The sequence below is a fragment of the Castor canadensis genome, chromosome 16 (genome assembly GCF_047511655.1).
Source record: "Castor canadensis chromosome 16, mCasCan1.hap1v2, whole genome shotgun sequence".
NCBI lineage: Eukaryota > Metazoa > Chordata > Mammalia > Rodentia > Castoridae > Castor > Castor canadensis.
Window position 1 is genome coordinate 17,723,627 of NC_133401.1, and position 20,512 is coordinate 17,744,138.

Sequence of the window (20,512 nt, forward strand, 5' to 3'; positions counted from 1 at the left end):
GAAAAGCAAGCTGGGTCTTTCGGGCTATCCAAGTGTCCCTCACAGCAAAGGCCATGGCATCTGCCAGCTCCGTACCCAAGTGCACCGCCCTTCCACGAAGTACTTGCAGATGACTTTGCCTTTCTTGTCAGACTGCTGGTGGGGCTTGTCGTGGTCACTTCTCCGGTAGCTCCCACCGCCATCCTGGAAGGCATGAGATGATGAGGGAAACGGAATAAGAAGGGCAGGAGAAGCTGGGCTCTGCTGGCTCACACCTGTAATCCTAGCTACTGACAAGACAGAGACCAGGAGAATGGATTCGAAGCCAGCCCACGCAAATAGTTTGAGAGACCCAATCTCAAAAAAAACCCATCATAAAAATGGGCTGGTGGCATGGCTCAAGGAGTAGGCTCTGAGTTCAAACCCCAGTACCGAAAAAACAAAACAAAAAAGAGATGAGCAGAGATTCCCTGGGCAGGCAAGCAGCTCCTCTCCATGTTGCCCGCCCGAGTGCAGCTCCGAGCCCTGCGGCTCAAAGCTGGGTGCTGTGATACCAGGTCTTGAGTGCCATGTACCTGTGCAGGGACATGCCCACCCCTACAGGAGATATCAAGGCCTCCCTGTAAAACCCTCCCCGTCTACCTGTATGCCTTATCTAGAACCTTCTGAACCTGAGACACACTGAGGTAGCTGTGACAGAGGGTTGCACCAGTTGCACCCTCCCCAGGAGAGACCATCAATGCTGACCAGTCCCTAGGGGAAGGGCTGACAAGAGCAGGGGACAGGTTTGGTCTCACAGAATGGCTCATTAAGGGGGCGCGGAGGGGAGGGGTGCACAGGGGGCATGCCTATAATCCTAGCTGCTCAGAGGCAGAGATCAGAAGAATCACGGTTCGAAGCCAGCCTGGGCAAATAGTGCCTGAGACCCTATCTCGAAAAAACCCACCACAAAAAAGGGCTGGTGGTGGCATGGCTCAAGGTGTAAGTCCTGAGCTCAAGCCCCAGAACAAGCAGCCTTGGCCAAAACCAGCAGATGAGAAAGAAGTCAACTCACGCCCATGTCATCGTCGTAGAAGTCGTCGTCATCGTTCATTCCGCCCTTGTTCATCCCTCCTCGGCTGCCACCTCGACCCCGGCCGCGGCCCATCCCTTTCCCTCGGCCTCGGGAACCCCGGCCACGGCCCCGACTTAACCCTACAGAGGGGAGAGAGTGTGACTACTCTTCCTGGGACCTGAGCCCACAGCTGCCAGCAGCCCTGGCCAGCATGTCACCTGTGAGGCTCTCCTCACCTCGGCCTCGGCTATCCTTAGAGCGGCGGTACTGGTTCAGCTCCTTGGAGTAGTCATCATAATCGTCATCACCCATTGGCTCCTCACCTTCTCCATACTAGAGGTCCAGAGAGAGGGCAGGCGGTGTCACAGAGGGAACCACACACTTTGCCTCCTTCTGGGGGGCAGGTGGGCAACCATGGTGGCCAGACTGGTGGGTGGCTCTAATCCCCTCAGCCCCACTTGGCAGATCTGGCCTAGCACAAGGGCCACAGGTGCAACTCTGAAGAACTTGAGGCTCAGCGTGCAAAGGCATGGAAAGGTCACAGGACAGTGACCTTGGAGGGCAGGAACCGAGCAGAGTGTATAGGTATGCACTACTCCATGGGGGCATATAGAAGAATGTACAGCTCTAAAGGACATTTGGTAAACTTGTCTCGAAGGACAGGATTTTGGTGTAGTCTACCATCAGATCTTTTCTATTTCAAACTACATGAAGGTTTTCTCTACTCCAAAAGTAACCTTTTAAACACATAATCCTTCCAATCAAAGCCTCCTCTCCTTCAGGACACCCACGTGTCCTCAGTTGCACAGGCCTCCCCTGTATTGCCTGCAGCCCTAGGAGCCCACCAGCTGCACTCCTGTCCCCCTGGGGCTGCACAAAACCTTACTTCCATCTCCTCCTCATAGAAGTCCTCCTCGTCCTCCGGATGGTCTCCTCCCATGGAGCCTCTGCCCCGGCCTCGGCTGCCCCTGCCCATGCCTCGGCCTCGAGATCCTCCACGGCTTCCTCGGCCCCTGTAACCCCGTCCACGCCCTCGGCTGCCTGCAGGGAGATTGGTACAGTGAGCCCCAGTCAGCCATGGACTCCACTGCCAATGAGGAAGGGAGCTGTCTGCTGCCCCTCCTCCAATCACTCTATCTTCCACCTGCTCATCTACCTTCCCAGCTGCTCCAAGCAGACTGACCACCACCCAATGAGGTCTTTCAACTTTCTGGACACAGGATTCCTCCAGCACTCAGGATTCTGGCTTCACAGTAACCTGTCCACTCAGGACTGCCATGCCCAATTCAGCAGCCACCAGTCACACATGGCTAATGGGCACCTGACAGAGATGCTGAGTACAGAACACACACTGAATTTCAAAGACTTAAATACCTCACCTGTCTATTCTGACTTCAAGTTGAAATAAGACTCTGAATGTGCTGAGTGATAAAATGACTGCAAAGTCACTGCTTCCTATCACCTTGTTAAAGTGGCTACTAGAACACATGTCACTGCACAGTAGTTTGCCTCCCATTTCCCTGAATCTCACTGGTCTAAACTCTCCCCAAAGCAAAGCATGCCCCAGGAAGTGTCTAAGAAAAAAACACATGAAGTGTCAGTCTACCAATCAGCTAGGCCTCAGGCAGGGGTCACAAGTCTAAGAACCTGAGCTGGAAGATTTCAGAAGCCCATTCGGGCTGGGGTGTCTTTCTGACAGGAGCCAGTTCTAGATAAAGATGAGTAGCTATGTGTCACTGGTACTGGACCCCCCCTTCTCCACCATCCTCCCTAGGCCTCAGCCAGAGGTCCACAAGGTTCAAGGTTCATAGGTGTGGCAGTAGTCACACCTTATCAGATGACAGGAATTGGGAGTGTTAGGACAGTCAGTTGTCCCTACTCAGGCAGAAAAGAAGTCTTACCTTTTCTCACCCCCCCCCCCACAGCTGACCAGGAAGTGAATTTTAAAAGCCCCTCCCTTCCACTGCACTGGCTCTGTCCCTGCCTCCTCCCAGCCTGGAGCCAACCCAACTATGGCTAGCTGGAGATCCTCTTCCTACTAGCCCTATGCTGAAGGTGCAGCTCGTGTACACTTGGCCCATCCCTAATTGACTTCCTGTCTCTCCAGGATGTGAGGCCTGTGAGGGCTGGGCCAGCCACAGTGGTCTGCCTGGTTATGCCAGGCAGCAGGCCTAGCAGCAGGCACTCTAGCCCCAAGAGAGCTGCTGGGCTCACCTCGGCCCCGGCTGCTGCCCTCCTTGGCACGACGGTACTGATTGAGCTCTTTGGTGAAGTCATCGTAGTCCTCCTTGCCCATGTCCTCCTCCTCGTCGCCCTCATACTCCCCATACTGCTCGTTCTCATAGTCTTCGTACATGCTGTAGGCTTTGCTGTCCATCTTGGAGTATGACTTCTTGGGCAGGGGCGCACTGTGCGATGAGGGGTACTGCTGGTGGGACTGGGCATCAGGAGATTGGAGAGGATGAGTCAGCCCCTATGGCCTGGGGTCAGGACCACAAAGGTCCCTATGGTTCCCTAATCTGATGGCCACTCTGAGGACCACTCTGGCAGGCTGGGGGAGCAGTGGACCTACATGTTTGTCCTTCTGAAAGGCCCACAGCCTAAAAGGAAACTGAGAAACACTACTGTCACAATCCCTGATGAACAAAGGGCAAGATGAGTGGCATCTCCCATGATGCAGAGTGACAGGTTTTGGAAGGGGCCTGTAGGCAGGAGGCATGGTCCTCCAGTCGAAGCTTTCCTAGGGCCTTGGAATGCAACGAATGACCTGCTCGGCAGCCATGCTAGACAACTGTTTCCCACGATGCTTTCCATGGTGCACTAGCACCAAGTAACATGAGAAGAAGGAAAAAATACACATATATGATGCAACCAAGATGTCCTCCAACAGAAGACCAGACATACTAGCTGTGGTCTATTCAAACAGTTGAGCCACAGTTCACAATGGAAAGAAATGAAACGTTGAGCCATGCAAAAGGCTCACTCATACCTGCAATCCTAGACAATTGGGAGGCAAAAATTAGGAGGATCACAGAATCTCAGTTCAAAGCAGCCCAGCCAAGAAAAGTGAGACTTATCTCAAAAACACCCAATACAAAAAGGGGCTAGCGAAGTGCCTCAAGTGGTAAGAGAGCCTGCTTAGCAAGCATGAGGCCCAGCATTAGAGCCCCAGTACCACCAAGCAAAACAAAACAAAACAAAACAAAACAAAAAACGAATCCCAGCCACACAGAAGACAGAAGTCAGGAAGACTGAAGTTCAAGGCCAACACGAGCAAAATTTAGTGAGACCCCCATCTCAATAAATAAGCCTGGTGTGGTGGCACATGCAAGAGATCCCAACTACTTGGGAGGCTGTAGGTGGGAATGGAGGTCTGAGATCAGCCCAAGGCAAAAATAAGAGACCCTATCTGAAAAATACTGAAGAAGTGGGGGGGATAAAGGAGAATGATGGAGGGGGTGATTCCAACTATTATATCCTGAAAGAGGCAGAACTGCAAACTGGGACTATAAAATGATGACAGCTGCTGGGGAAGGAATGGAGGGAGCACTGAGGTTTTAGGGCAGTGCGATGTTTCTGCCTGATACTCAAAGATGTGCTGTAGATGAAGGACACTAATGGAAACTAACCATGGACAGGCCTCAGGAACTGCAACAATCAACTGCACTAATGCAACATACTAACAAAGGGAGAGGTAGGAGAAGACTGTTCTGTAAACCTAAAATGCTCTAAAAAATAGTCTCTTAATGTAAAAAAAAAGAAAGCAGGCTAAGCATACAGATATACAGACACACAGGTAAGCGCTTTAGCAGATGTTAAACAGCTCAAGCTCTTGCTCACAATCAAAGCAGTGCAGCACTGTGTACTCCCGGCCTCCCTTAGGTTGGAAGTCTGAACCTGCAGCAGTACGTCAGTCTCAACTACATTCATCAGTCATCCACAGTGACTGGACGATGCTGAGTCACAGGATGGAACTGTCTCTCCAGCTTTAAAAAGTGCCACTGAAGTGGGAACTAAAGCAGCACATGCCTACAATTCCAGCACTCAGGAAGTTAAGGCAGGAGGATCCTGAGTTTAAGGCCAACTGGACTACACAGGCAGACTCTGCCTCAAAAAAAACCAACAAAACATCAAGAAAAAGCACTTTTAACTTTTCAACGTTTTCTTTTCTTTGTTGGTGACATACGGAATTGAACACAGGCCTCACAACACTTGTTAGGTAGGTTCTTTGTCACCTGAGTCACTCCAGCCCTCAACATTTATCAGAATCTGAAAACCCAACTTGATCTTTTTTCTTACGAGTTTTTCTGGGGAAAAAAACATTCACAAACTGAACAAATAACTTCAATTTATGCTTCAGCCCAGAGACGTAATGAGGTACTTAACTTCTAACTGCTCAATCCTTGAGATAATTTACTTTCTTGGTCATTTATTCTCTTGCCAATTTCCCACAAAAGGTCACTTATGAGCGGTAGAAAGCAGTCAGCTGTGACCTGGACCTGTGACACATATAGAGTCCTGCTGAGGCCACAAGGAGAGACGAGGTACCAAGAAGGTTGAGAGCAAAACCTTATGGAGATCAGCCACTGCCTGGACTCCAACCCAAATGTCCTAACTCACCAGTAAAATGGGGATCGTACCTGGTGTGAGATCCAGATAAAGTGCAAGCAAGAATGCCCTGCGGGTCCCTGCAGCCACTCACCGGTGCGTATGGGGGGCTGTATTCCCGGTACTTGCGGTGCCCCTTCTCACTGGGGCTGAAATCCGAGTCATCTGAGAAGTCGGAGAAGTCATCACTGGAAGAAGCGTGGCGCTGCAATGATGGGGGAAGTGGAGTGAGTGATGTTGCTGCAGGCAGGTCACCCTGGCACAGTCAGCCCCAGGGTGGGCAGTGCTGGGACATGCTGGACAGGCTCTGCGCTCCTCTTGTAACACCTCACCTACGGGCACTTGGTGGCAATGGAGCATGAGCTACTAACTCCTTTAAAGTCCTGATCCCCTTGGGGGCAGGAAAAGACAAGATGACTATGAGTGCCCTTGGGCAACAGGCAGCCCCGGCAGTGCAGCAAGCCCTCTGGGACCTACCTTGTGCTTGGACTTCCTCCTCTTCTTTGATCGCCTCTTCTCCTTCTCCCGCTCTTTCTTCCGCTTCCGCTTCAGCCTCCTGTGAGACTTTTCCTCGTCAGAATCGCTGTGGTGCTTCTCCCCCTTGTCTTTCCGGCTCCTCTCTGACCCTCCGGGGGTGTCCTGTGTCTCCTCAGCCCCGTCATCTTCCAGTTCACCTTCTTCCAGCTCACCATCTTCCCTACAAACCAACCCCAAAGCCAGTGTGAAGACAAGGCAGCAGGCCGATTCAGAGGACTGTGCACAGGCAAGGCAGACGAGTGGAGGGCCAAACTGTGGTGGGCAACAACTGTGATTTCCCAGGACAGGGCCTTGGAGGACAGTGGAATGCCACCCTTCATACTTGCTCAAAAAGGTCCCTGCCTGCAAGCCGGGCATGGTGGGTCACGCCTATCAGCCCAACACTTGGGAAGCTGGGGTAGGAGAATCATGAGTTCCAGGTCAACCTGGGCTATAAGATCCTGTCTCAAAAAAAAAAAAAGACCTTCTAGGCAGAGAATGTGTGGGATTTAGGACACCACCAGCAAGCTAGGGTTATAGCTCAGTGGTATGGTGCTTGCCTAGCATGCATGAGGCCCTGGGTTCCAATCCCAGTACCACAACAATATATAACATAGGGACCAATCAACTCCAGGAACCCTGACTATTCCCCAGCACAGGGTTTTTAGAAGAAAAGCAAGGCTGATGGAGTGGTCCAAGTGGTAGAGCACCTCTTTAGCAAGCACGAACCCTGCAAACCCCAGTAAATCCAAACACCAAAAAAAAACAAAGTGTAAAAGAAAAGCAGCAGGCTCTGTGGTTGGAAGTGGAGGGGCTCCTCTGGCCCAGATGCCATCAGAGGCCTCAAAGCAGCGTGGTGCCGGGATCAATCAGCTCTTCTGCATGGCGGAAACCCACGTGACCACAGAAGCTCCTCCTTTCGGGAAACCCCAACTGGTACCCCACCCTCCAGGTACTGCAGCCCCTGGAGATGCTCAGCGAACTGATGGTGGGCCCACTCTGTCCCCAGGGGGGTGGCTGTGGACAGTGGGAGAGGCCCACAGTTCTGAACCAGTGACATCCCTTCCTTGGCCCCCAGGCCACCCCAGGCAGGCATAAGAATACCAGTTATTACTCTACAGAAGTCTGTGGCAACCAAACGTGAAGAGACCCTGAGCTCTGGATTTCAGAACTGGACCCACCCATCAGTCCCACACCATTAGGAAGGGGTTGCAGGTGGGGGCGGGGGTAGGGAGATCACAGACAGACAGGAACACTGAGAAAATTAGCCAGAGCGCGATTGCTGAGGCCCCTCCTTAGGACCCACTCAATACAGCCTCTCCCCTACTTGCTTTGCCTCCAGGTACCTTCTTCCTTCCTTACTGTGCCTACTCCCCAGGTCACTCCACTGCCCTGTACTTTAAGTCAAAGTGCTCTCCAAACCTAACAGACAAGCCAGCAAGTTACTGCACTCATCTAAATATCTATGGGTGTGGTGGGGAGGGGGCAGGTTAAGGAGGGGGCTAATGGAAGAGGGGTCCAGTGTTCAAGCCAAACCCACAGACACAGTTCTCACAAGTACAGGAGTTGGTAAAGGAAAAAAAAAAGAAAAAAATTAAAACCACCAAGCTTGGCATGTGGCACACACCTAGCTACTGAGGAGACAGAGGCTGGAAGATCTCAAGTTTGAGGCCACTCCAGGCAAAAAGATCGCAAGACACTGTCTCATAAAAACAAGAAAAGGTCTGGAGGCATAGCAGTGTTAGAGAACTTGCATAGCATACAGAAGGCCCTGGGCTCAATCCCTAATACCACAAAAGAAAACAAAGGCCAGATATGGTGGTACACTTCTATAATCCCAGCACTTGAGAGGCTGCAGGAAGATCTTGAGTTTGAGGTTAGCATTAGCTATACAGTGAGACCCTGTCTCCAAAAACAAAATAAAAATAAAGGTCTGGGAATGTAGCTCAGTGGTTGAGCACTTGCACAAGGCCCTAGGTTCTATCCCCAGCATGGGCAGAGGGGCGGTGAAGGAGAGGAGACACTACCAGCCCATGACACAAAAACAGAAAATAATGATAAGGAGTGGGCCCAAAACCCAACAGGCTAACCGAAAGAGAACCAACCTAAGCAGACAGAGGCCGTAGGTTGGAAATCCCGAATATTCCAAGGGGTTTTGTGGGAATAACAAATCATATTTCCTGAGGACCCTCCACAGCCCTTTCACAGCCTCAAGAGGGGTTCCTCTATTAATCTCATGCCCAATTCAAAGGGGAATGCCTTCAAAACCAAGAGCCTCAGCCCCACAGGCACCAGAGGCAGAGGTCGAGGGCAGCTCTCAAACAGACTGTAGAACACAGAGCTCCTTCAGCTGCCCGGAGGACAACATGGAGAGGTGCTAATTTGCACCTCGTGTTTCCTCCTAAGCCACCAGCTTGTCCCAGCGGAGGCCTGTATGCAGACTCTGACCTGGGCGGGGAACAGGGTAGCATTCCTAACAAGGGAGGCACCTTGCGGCCTCCAACTCCAGCCAGCAGCCCAGATAGCCTCACCCACCAAACTGGGGAGACTGGTTCAATCCTGAGGGAGAAGCTGTTATTCAGCCACATGGCAAACTTCCTCCTGTGTATTCACTGGGAGGCGGGGACTAGAGCAAACTGGGCTGTGTATGCCCAAAGGGAATAGTAGGCAGCCCAGGGCCACACCTAGGAGAAACACAGGGCCAGGCAGGCAGGGCCTAGAAGGCATGGAGAGCCATGCAGGCTGGAAGTCCATGAAGAAAAGCTGAAGAGAGCTCACTCACCAAAACCAGTGCAGAAAGGGAAAAGCTAAGAGGAATAGAAAATATTCACAAATACGGTTGAGCACCTACTCACTGCCAGGCACCTAGCTACCTCCTTTCCTGCATTTTTCTCATAGGAAAGAGACACAAATGACACGCACACAAAAAAACACCTCAGTCTAGAAGTCAGAGGCAGTCTCCATGACATAGGGCCAGTTATATGGAGCCAGAGCTGGAGGGTGGCCTCAAACAGCCCCTCCCCTAGGCCCAACACCAAGTCAGAGTAGGAGGAAGTCATGTCCAGGGTCAACTGAGCCCTGCCCTACATCTAACACTGGAGGATGAAGAGGGAAGAACAACGATAAAAGACTATCCAAGGAACTTCACCGCCTTAACCACCATCCAGAATGATTCTATAAGTCTTTTCATTCCAAGGCTTCCCTACCAAAGTGGGAAGCGCAGCATTCAGATCCATCCTACAAACATTGGTTCTCCACGCCCTGTACACTAACAGCCCCAGGCATGTCAGGGCTCGGTGAGAACCAACTGGACAACTTTCTATAAAACAGGCCGCAAATCCTCCAACTCTGTTGCCCTAGAATTCGGAGAAGCTGAATAACAGCAATTCATAAAAGTTGGTGGTGATTGGTGGAGAGGCACTGGGACACTGACATTGACTGTATGACTGTGTGTGCCAGGGCCATCTGGCCATCACACCTTCTGCAGAGATTCCCTGCCCTCCTGGCTGTGTGGCCTTCCTGTGGGATATTAAGGCTGACTACTTCCTTCAGACTGCTCTGCAAGAAGAAAAAAAGAGGGAAGGAGGGAGGGAAGCAGAGAGGGAGGGAGGCAGGGAGGAAAGGAGGAAGGAAGGAAGGAAGGAATCCTATGGGAGAGAGGGAGAATCCTGAGGGCCATCCACACGACTGCACAAAGGCGTGTTCCACAAACAGCAGCCAGCTTTAAGCAGCGCCACTTAACAGGCAAAATCCCTGTCAGAGTGGGATTAAATACCGAGGGAGGATGCTTAATAGACTGTGACATAATCCCCCAAGAAAAGTGGGCGAAACCCCACTGCGCTAATCATTGCAATCTAGACCTGCCAAGCCCTCTGGAGACAAGTGTGCAGGAGAAAAGCCTACAGGGCCGGCCTACACGGAGACTGCTTTATTCCCAGGGATGGACTGGCCTGGTCCCATCCTGGCTGCAGCGGGGCTGGCTGCAAAGCCACTAGGGACAAGAAACTAGCCGCCCTGGGAGGTGACTGGAGCTGGTCCTCAGGAGGAAGTGGGACAGAGGCCAACGCCTAGCCCCCAGGCCACTCAACCCGGAACCTCTCAGACAAAGCTTCTAGGCATCCAACTTTCCATTATCAGAGCTGGCTGTGCTGCATCCCCTGGGTCAAAAAATAGACCTGGACGCCCGGTGTAAGCAATGTCTCCTAGGCCAACTCCACAGGCCCAGAAGCATGGGCGGCTCACTGTGTACCATGGGCTTGGCAAAGCAATACTTGGGTAAGAAGACTGCATACTCCAAAGCAGGTTTGGAGGGCCAAGGAATCCACCAGCACTGCCTCTTTCCTAGCATGTGCTCCTGCTATGTACCTTGAGCCTTGAGTCGCTCATCTGTAGAGTGGGATAGGGTGGGAGAACGAAATAAGATAATCTGGACGCAAAGCAAGCAGCAAGATGAACAGGACTCCTGCCTGATTTCAAGAGGGCAGCCCTGGCATGCTGCCATGATGACCGGGACAGGCACTCTGGGGGGGGCAACTGTTGGGGACACTGCTGGCTGCTAGCCCACTTGCTCTGCTTCACTTGGTCCCACCATCCATGACTGTACTCTCCCAAACAACCATGCTGACCAAACTGCCAAAGACCGCTCTCTCCTCCCTCGACTACAGTGGCTGACCAGGAGGACAAGGCCCATGAGGAAGGGAAAGAGGCCCATGAGAATAATACTCGCAGCAGGGAGACTCTCAAGACAGAGGGCTGGATGAAGCTGAAAGGGGATAAGGGCTTGTGCCTCCACCTGGTTTACAAGGGAGAAAAAAACAAAGAGGCAAAACACAAAAAGATGGAGATTCGTGGGAACAGTAGCTGTTACCTGATGATCATGAGGCAGCTACGTTAATGTTTAGGTCAGGGTTATGATCACTAACTGCCCAGACTCTGAACAAATGGCTGGGACAGGCTCTGAATGATCCATTAACTAGGGACAAAATGACAAAAATTACAAGGAGGCTGTGCTTTCTCAAATGTTTAACAACCAGCCTAAGTGCAGAGATCCAGGATCCCAATCCACCCTGCAGGACGTCGTTCACTTAGAAGCGAAGGCACAGGCCTTTCCTTTAGAACACTGGCTCATGCTCACACCTAAGAAAGGTCCCCATGACTTTCCTTCATTTAGGAAGTGGTGAGCAGACACGGGGAAACCTCACTGAGGGCTTTTCAGAGCCAGGAAGTTCTTGAAATAAACCTCTGGGTCTTGCACGTGTTTTTCAATGTCCTTACTACCAAGTTCATCAACCAGAAATCAAGAGCAAATGGGCTCTGTCTCCCCACCCCCAGCATTTTCAGGTATGGTCATAACCCGCTCTGTGATGTCATATTATTTCCATGGCAACATATCAACATTGCTACAACCAGTCCATTGGCACATACCAAACCAACCACAGAAGAGAAACCAGTCAGCCACACCCTGCACCCCTCACTTCAGCAGGAGCAAGATGGCCACCTAAGGCGGGCACTGCAATCTGAGTCATCGGAGCCACCTATAGCAGGTGCCATGTGAGAGAATTGGAGCAATCTGAACCCAGACTGGGTATCTGAGTAACAGACACCCAGTATCTGCTTAATGCTCATTCTACTGGGAATGATGGTGGATTTCTAATCAGAGAAAAAAAACAGCTCTTAAAAAAAAAATCCTTAAGTTAGAGAGACATTGAAGAGTTTAGGGGTGAAGTGAGATGAGATCTGGGACCTGCTTTACAACAAGGAGAGACGGGCGTACAGAGTGGAACCAAAACTGGCAAAGAGCAGGTTAACTGTAGAAGTGTGGGCAGACTCCATTCTAGTGGTTTATTATACTATTTTCTCTTCTCTTGTGTGGTAAAAAATTTCTGCAATAGGTTTTTAAAAACTCAGAGTGGAAGGTTAGCACTAGTGGCTCACACTTGTAATTCTGTAAAAGAATAATTTAAGGCTGGCTGGCTGGCAGAGTGGCATGAAGCCCTGAGTTCAAACCCCAGTGCTGCCAAAAAAAAAAAAAAAGACACGGGACCAATATAGACCTATCTTCCAATACTGAACAAAAGGTAGCATTCAAATATCTGACCAAGGGGCCAGGCATGATAGTGTACTTCTGTGAACTTGGAAGGAGGAGACAGATCAAAATTTGGGCCAGCCCAGGCAAAAGTTAGCGAGACCATATCTCAAAAACAATCTGGGCATGATGGTGCACACCAGTAGTGTGTCAGGAGGCAAGAGGTAGGAAAATGTTGGTCTAAGGCCCAAAGCAGGACCCCCTACTAGAAAACCAAACTAAAGAGAACAAGGGCTAAGAGTGTGGCTCAGGTGGTAGAGAGCACTTGCTTAGCAAGGCTGAGTTCAATTCTGGAACCACAAAAATAAAATAAATTTTTAAAAATCTAACAAAGGACATTTACATAGTTTAGGGAGTAACAGGTGTACAATAAGATCTAAAGAACCCTCGTGAAAATCCAAACAGGACTAAACTCAAAGTAATACCATACAAAGAATGGCTCAATTGGTAGAGTACCTGCCTAGCAAGCACAAAGTCCTGATTTCAAACCCCAGTATCATGGGGAAAAAAAAAGGCAAATTAAGCTAGGTCTGTAATTCCAGCACTCAGGAAGCTGAGGCAGGAGAATCAAAGCTAGTTTGGGCTATATAGCAAGACCCTGCTGCCTCTCTCCCCCCTCAAAAAAAATTAAACCAAGCAAGCAATGCAAATCAAAAAGAGGGAAATTCACTAGGCTCCAGTGGCTCACATCTATAATCCTAGTTATTCGGGAAGCAGAGATCAGAAGGATCACAGTTTGAAGCTGGTCCTGGGCAAACAGTTACCAAAACCCATCTCAAAAACACCCAACACAAAAAAAGGGCTGGTGGTGTGGCTCAAGCAATAGAGTGCCTGCCTAGCAAGCATGAGGCCCTGAATTCGAATCCCAGTGCTTCCAAAAAAAAAGGAGGGAAATTCCAAAGTCCTCTAAGAAAATGGAACACTTTCACCCCCCCAAAAGTGTGCAACACCCACAGGAGTTCATTCAAGCACAAAACTCAAGCCAATTTTCAAAAAGGGTGATCAGAAAAAACCCAGCCTGCTAGAGGAACCTCAGCAACCCAACACTGGTACCCCCCACTCCCACAGCTCTGGAAGCAGCTCAGGTTCAAGAGGAGGGGCAGCACTCAGATCCAAGTCCTCCTGGCAGATCAAGCCCTGGAATCTGCTGCTCAGTACCAAGCCATTTCTAACCACCATCTCACGCCAAGCGAGCTTCGGATGGCTCAAAGCGGCTGGGCCTCAGCCAAGGCCACCCGATTTCTATTACTCCACAGAGGAAAGTCTAACTATTTAAGTTGTGAACAAAGACTTCACCTTGCTTGTAATTTTTTAGGGAAGTCAATTTGGCTCTATTTGACATACATTTAACCAAGACAGAGTGTTAACTATTTTCCTCTAAAAAGAGACCTGGGTCTAGGACTCTTGAGATTTCTTCTTCAAACACCACTAAAGAATTTCTCATGAAAGCTGCAATTATCTGCATATAACTATTTGTTAATAGTCACCTGTGGGCTGCTTGGCTCACAGGTACCACGAGCTTCCCAGGGCCCAGCACAGGACCAGGTGAGGCTGGGAGCGTTCTCAGGACACACTCAACATGAATGCAGCCTCAGTCTCAGTTACACGCACGCTTTGTCAGCATCCTCAACACAGAAGATGGGCAATCTCCCAGCAATTTGAACCACTTAAAACTCTGCTGAGCAACACCACTCCTAAGCATATACCTGAAGGAATATGAGTCAGGATACAACAAAAGCCTCTGCACACCCATGTTCACTGCAGCGCTAGTCACAATAGCCAAGCTATGGAAACAGCCAAGATGCCCCACTACTGACGAATGGATTAAGAAAATGTGTTTATACACAATGGAATTTTACTCAGCCATTAACAAGGGAAAAAATAAATAAGACAAAACAAGAAAAGACATCAAAAAATGAAATAGTCATTTGCAGGTAAACTGAGGACTATAATCTAAAGTGAAGTTAGCAAGAAAGCTAAAGGTCAACTGTCTTTTCTCACATACAGAAAAGAGACACAAAACAGATACAAGCACTATACATGCACATATAAGAACATATAGAACATGCTTCCAAAAGTGGGACTGTTGGCCTAATGGAGTGGCTCAAGCAGCAAAAGTGGGACAGTTAGAGGACACTAAGGGGGGAAAGAAGGAAAAAAATGGGACCAGGCACTGGTGGCTCATGTCTGTAATCCTAGCTATGCAGGAGGCAGGGATCAGGAGGATCTCAGTTCAAAGCCAGCCCAGACAAATAGTTTCAGAGACCCTATCTCAAAAATACTCATCTCAAAAAAAGGCTGGTGGAGTGGGTCAAAGTGTAGGCCCTGAGTTCAAACCCATTTGAACCCAGTGTCCTATGGGTTGGGAATTGTCACAATAGGATTTGTTGTCGTTGAATCAGTAAGTGAATACATGCAAGGCACCCTAGGGGTGTAAAGGCTAGTAGAAGTCTCCTTAGATGTCATGTGTAAATAAATGCTCTCATGGACTGAGACTGTAGTCTAGTACAGCCTTTTGGGGAAAGAGAGTAAGGAAGGTTGATGAGGTGTTACTTTGAATAGTGTTCTAACCACCAGAAAAGGGGAGGAGTGCTTACATTTTTGCATTGCAGAGATATTGAGAGACTTATAAAAGTAAAGGTTCTTTGAGATCTAGCATAAAGATGAAGAGCTAATGATCTGAAAGAGTAGGGAGCTGACTTTCAGGATTCTCACCTTGTTTTTTTCAGGGGGATGGTACTGGGATTTGAACTCAGGGCCTCATGCTTACTAAGCAGGCGCTCTACCACTGGCAGGTTTCTCACTTTATTTTCATCATGTCACTGGACATCTCCAGGCCTCACTGTCTTTAGCTTTAACATTAGAGGCACTAGTGAGCTAGGCACTGGTAGCTCACGCCTGTAATCCTAGCTACTTGAGAGGCTGAGATTGGGAGAATTCAAGGTTCAAAGCCAACCAGGGATAACAGTTCGTAAGACCCATCTCCAAAACAATCAGAATAAAATGGAATGGAGGTGTGGCTCAAGTAGAATGCCTGCTTTGCAAGTATAAAGCCCAGAATTCAAACCCCAGTACTGAAAAAAAAAAAAAAAAATAGACAAAGAAGGTAAAAAAGGTACTTTCCAGGGGTGGGTAACCAGTGGCAAAGGGGAGGGCATAAAGAAAGGGGGAAGGAGGACAAATAGGATGGAAATCTTATATTCATGTATGAAAACAGAACAATGAAACCTCTTGAAATTGTTCTAAGAAGGGGGATGGGGGATAAAGGAGAAAGTCAGGGGGTAAATCTAAGATATATCGTAAACATTTATGTAAACATCACAATGTCCTCTCTGTACAATAATAAGCTAATTTAAATAAAAAAGCAAAACTCTGCCGGGGCCACAAACTCATTCTATTTATCAAGGGTTTCCTGACAGGTCAAAGGACATACAGACCACACAACAGATGAATGTGTCCATATCAGGGAGGCAGTTGCCATGTCACCATCAGTGTGGGTTCCTGCCCCATGAAGTAGCAGGCCTGCCTGGAATCCCCAGGAAACCTAAGCCATGGTGTCTGTTAGGAAAATAAGGGTATAATCCCAGCCACCTGCAGGAGACATTTAGCCAAGTGACACCAGCATCTGGGCCCAGCTCCCTTGGGTCGGGTCATAGCAAAGATGTGTTAGCTGGGATCCACTTCCACACCAGGCCTCCAGAAGGCTCCAGTTACTGTTGAATAAAAATCCCATCCATTTCAGAGCTCAAAAGCCTAGGCCTGTGCTGGAGGCATGGCTAGAACGGTAGAGCACCTGCCTAGCAAGCACAAAGCCCTGAGTTCAAATTCCAGTACCACCACCCCAAAAAAAATAAAAGAAAAAAGCCTGGGCCTGAGTTTCTACTTTCCCTGGAAGGAGAGGAACACAGGGATGACAAAGCCACTGCCAACCAGGGACAGGGATCACTGTAACCCACGTTCTCCAGGGCCAACTCTAAAGCACACCTGTATCTCCCCCCAATCCCACTCCAACCCCCAAGAATGACAACTGTACTATGAAGGCACTCCATGATAACAGAGGCCAGCAAACTTTCTTCAAGGGTCAAAGACCAAATACTTTCACCATCACAGGCCACACGGTCTCTGTCCCAACTGCTCCACTCTGCCATCTGAAGATGGAATGGAATGGGTGTGGCTGGGTGGTAAGAAACTTTACCTACAAAAACAGGCCTAGTGGAACTGGCCAAGAGTCACAACGTGCTGACTCCTATCCTAGATGCAATCATTTTCAAACTTTTTTTGTGTGTGTGGTACTGGGCTTTGAACTCAGGGCCTACACCTTGCACTACTCCACCAGCCCTTTTTTGTGAAGCGTTTTTTAAAGATACGATCTCTCAAACTATTTCCCCGGGCTGGCTTCAAACTGTGATCCTCCTGATCTCTACCTCCTGAGTAGCTAAGATTACAGGTGTGAGCCACTGGCGCCTGGTTGCTTTGACCTTAACCCAAACCTACTTCATACAGAGAAAAGTTTCAAGAAGCCACACTGGTGCTCACTTCGGCAGCACATATACAAAAAAAAAAAAGAAAAAAACTGGAACGATACAGAGGAGATTAGCATGGCCCCTGCGCAAGAATGACACGCAAATTCGTGAAGCGTTCCATGTTAAAAAAAAGCCTCATTGAACCACATCTTGCTTTTTTCTATCTTCTACTTTGCTTTCTAAATCCAAGGACTTCCTATCCCACTAACAACCGTACCTTGCAGTGTGCAAAGCACTGCATCAGATCTAGGACAGCACTGTGGGACAGTGGAGGAGCTGGTACAGGCTGCCCCCAGCACACCAGCTCTGTGACCCTGGATAAGTGACTTCACTTTCTGTTTATCAGCAAAGGCTGAGGTTCAGTGAGCAAGTGTGATAAACTTATTGGGAGGACACTGGTGGATAATCTTTGACCTTCCCACTGAAGATGCACAAGTGAGGTGGCACTGCCCCCCCTTTGGGAAGACAATGGAGAGTAACTTAGAAGCTAGCTGAGTAATAATGCAGGAGTCATATCAGGTTTGTCAACTGGCCACTACCCTCCACCCATTACTCCACCAGCACAGGGTCAATGCAGAGGAGAAAAAAACAGGCTATTGTTTTTTTCCCTGCCTTCTGGCTATTGAGTACACGCCTCTTATTAGGGGACACAGGACAAACACAAGTGGGACAAAGGAGCAGGTGCTCCACGAGTTGCTGAACCAGAGTCTCTGACCAGGTCACTGAGCCTAAACACAGTGAATATATATATATATTTTTTCCCAGTGCTGGAGCTTTAACTCAGGGCCTATATCGTGAGCCACTCCACCAGCACCCCCCCTCGACCTGCCTTTATGTTGGGTAGTTTCCAGAAAGGGTCTCATGAAGTATTTGTCTGGGCTTGTTTGGAACTGTGATCCTCCTGATCTCTGCCTCCTGAGGCTAGGATTATTGGCGTGAGCCACTGGTGCCCGGTCACAGTGAATTTTTCAGAGGCAGATCAGACAGAGAAGGAAACCTGAGGCCTGGTAAAGGGGGTAACAACCTTAAACCAACTCTAGTGAAGTCTTCTTTTTTTTTTTTTGGCAGTTCTGGGTTTGAACTCAGGATTTCACGCTTGCTGGGCAGGCGTTCTACTGCTTGGGCCTTACCTAAGCCCAACACTAGAGTTCTTGGGAGGGTCCTTGCACCCTGCAAAACATTTCTGCTCCAAGAAAAGCACAGGCATGATGGTGCACGCCTGTAATACCAGCACTTGGGAGGTGGAAGCAGGAGGACTGAGTGTTCAAGGCCAGCCTGAGCTACAACAGTGAGTTCAAGGACAGTTTAGACTACACAGCAAGACACTGTCTCAAAAAAAAAAAAAAAAATGCTGAGGACAACTCTGGCTGTTTAATGAAAAGAACCCTATCTGACTGTGCCAAATTACAAAAAAATGGTACTCCTGGAACCAGGGCACACCTTGCTCTCCAGAGACTTGGGAAAGGCTCAATGACAAGTTAGCAACACAGTGACACTCTAGAGCCCTGGCTTCCAGTTCTCTAGAGGCCTAGCACAGCTGGAACACTGACTCAGATTCTAACTGCAAAATCGAACACATGACAGTATGGTCACCCCTGGCTCAAGACAGTAGGACCATTTTAACTTCTAGAACAGGACATTGAGCAGCAAGAAATGACTTAAGATGGCTTCCACTTCTTTCTACCCAATTGGCTCCTTGCAGTTAATAAGCTGGCCACAGCCCTGGGAGGTGAAAGATAAATCAACTTCCTTCACAAACACAAGACAGTAGTCTCGCTTCTGTTTACCCACGGGACTGTAAAAGTTCTATTTAGAATTTCTCCCAGAAAGGCAAGCCTCACTGAATGCAGCGCACTGTGTGGGTGTCCTGTAGTGCCCAGATGACCACAAGGACCCCGCAACGTGGGCATTACGCTGGCTGCCGGGAAGGGGCCAGGCCTGAACAGTCTAATTTGGCTCCAAAATGCATACTTTTCTTCACATCCTGTTGCCGCCTCCAATGTTCAAAAAGATGTCAGCCCTTGCCTGACAGACAGGGAGCTGAGTCACCAACCTACACAGATGCAGCCTGGCAAAAAAACCACTCACAGGAAAGATCCTCTATCCAGAGCAGCAGGGCCAGGGGAAGAGGACTGTGCACCCAGCAAACACCCTGTGCTCTGTTAATCAAGACCGACTCCGGGAACAGAACTCAACAGTATCGCCGAGAGAGGCCCTGTCTTCATCTTGAAAAAGCACCCCAACAGCGATGTGCCTGCAGTCCGTTTAAGAACCGCCCACCGTGCCCTGCACGGTGTTAGTAAATCAACACAAAAAACTCTGCTCCATGTCTTCAAGACGTCATCTGTGTCACCACCCAAAGCAGAGCGCTCTGTGGTGCAGGCTGGGCCAGGACATCTGCAAAGCCAAATCCATGAAGATGGAAGCCCTTGGCCAAATGAACTTTCTGTGTCACCCAAACTGGCAGCCTTTCCTTTCCTGTTGTTGACATTTTAATTATGACACTGGCCTCAAACCATTTATTCAGACAGGATTCTTCTGCCAGTAAGCAGAATGTTCCTATGGGTCCTTTTTTTTTTTTTTTTTTGGTGGGGGTAGCACTAGGGTTTGAAATCATGGCCTACACCTTGAATCACTCACAGGGTCTCGAAAACTATTTGCCAGGGCTGGCTTCAGACCATCATCCTCCTGATCCCTGCCTCCTGAAGCGCTAGGATCACAGGTGTGAGCCACGGGCACCGCACACTCCTTGAATAGCCTTAGCAAATACCATCTTGCCAGAAAGCTCAGGAACTTTCCTGTTTCCTCCTTTAGTGTCAGTAGCTATGGTAAGGTACTGACAAGATATAGGCTCAATGCCTGGCTCAACCCAGTCATGTACTCTAGTGCTAGAAGAAACCGTCCACAGGACCACAATTAGGCTCTCTGGAATATGGTTTGACTTAAAGCTTATCCACGGAGACTTGGAAAGTTTCATTAGCAATTTTGGCCACAGAGCTGTTTACTGTATAACTGGATTCAGCCTCTATGAAAAGGTGTTTCAAGGGGCTCAGCAGCCACAACAACACAATCAAAGTTAAAGACTTTAGGCAACCCTGAGACAGCCATTTCTTCTCCATCCAGGGAAAGTCAAAAGATCCCAGAGCAAGGAGCAGAGGTAGAGGCACTATTAAATGACAGATTCCCAGCCAGGACCCATAGGAGATGGTTCTACATTCAGCTGGATGGAAATACACAAACTTGAAGAGCCAAATGTTCCCCTCGAACACGTGAGACAATAAACAGCCAGGAAAGCCTTCCTTTCCACATGGGCAAAACAATTTTCCTTGGGATCAGCCTTCCCAGCTAAGGCAAAACCACAAGGGTGGTCTTCAAAAACAGCTCTCTCTACAGTTGAGAAAATTCTGGTTTGTCAAGAATCAAAAATTTAAAACCTTCAGAGCAAATTGCAAATAGGACACACTGGGAATCAGAAAGCCTCTTTGGGAATTTTTTTTTCCCTTTGGAACAGTGAACTTCAGAGGAATAAAAATAAAAAACACAGGGGTTTATGACATCCATATTTTCATGGTCACAACTTATTTTGTTTCTACTGGGAGATTCTGATTTGCTTTGCAAATTCAACCTTTCACCCAGCAAAAACAAAAACTTAAAAAGGTTACAAGTATATCTATAAGAGTTGCTGTTAAATCAGGGATTCTGAGTGACACCCTTTTCTTTTTTCTTTTGCAACATCCATTGATCTTT

At 48.9% G+C, this 20,512-nt stretch overlaps 1 protein-coding gene and 1 non-coding gene across 8 annotated transcripts in view; one reads left to right on the plus strand and one right to left on the minus strand.

The window, feature by feature from the left end:
• The window catches only part of LOC109691120 (zinc finger CCCH domain-containing protein 4), a 39,542-nt gene that overhangs the window by 14,357 nt on the left and 4,673 nt on the right, over positions 1 to 20,512 (minus strand). For all 7 annotated transcript variants that reach the window (XM_074057806.1, XM_074057800.1, XM_074057801.1 and 4 more), the window contains 7 exons: positions 6,119 to 6,338; positions 5,736 to 5,846; positions 3,248 to 3,470; positions 1,920 to 2,074; positions 1,270 to 1,366; positions 1,034 to 1,173; positions 76 to 183 (listed from right to left, as the gene is read on the minus strand). In XM_074057806.1, coding sequence (XP_073913907.1) covers positions 76 to 183; positions 1,034 to 1,173; positions 1,270 to 1,366; positions 1,920 to 2,074; positions 3,248 to 3,470; positions 5,736 to 5,846; positions 6,119 to 6,338 — 1,054 coding nt within the window. The remainder of the gene's footprint in view (positions 1 to 75; positions 184 to 1,033; positions 1,174 to 1,269; positions 1,367 to 1,919; positions 2,075 to 3,247; positions 3,471 to 5,735; positions 5,847 to 6,118; positions 6,339 to 20,512) is intronic.
• On the plus strand, positions 16,790 to 16,892 carry LOC141418288 (U6 spliceosomal RNA). Its single transcript, XR_012442971.1, has one exon. It is a non-coding gene; the product is annotated as a U6 spliceosomal RNA (small nuclear RNA).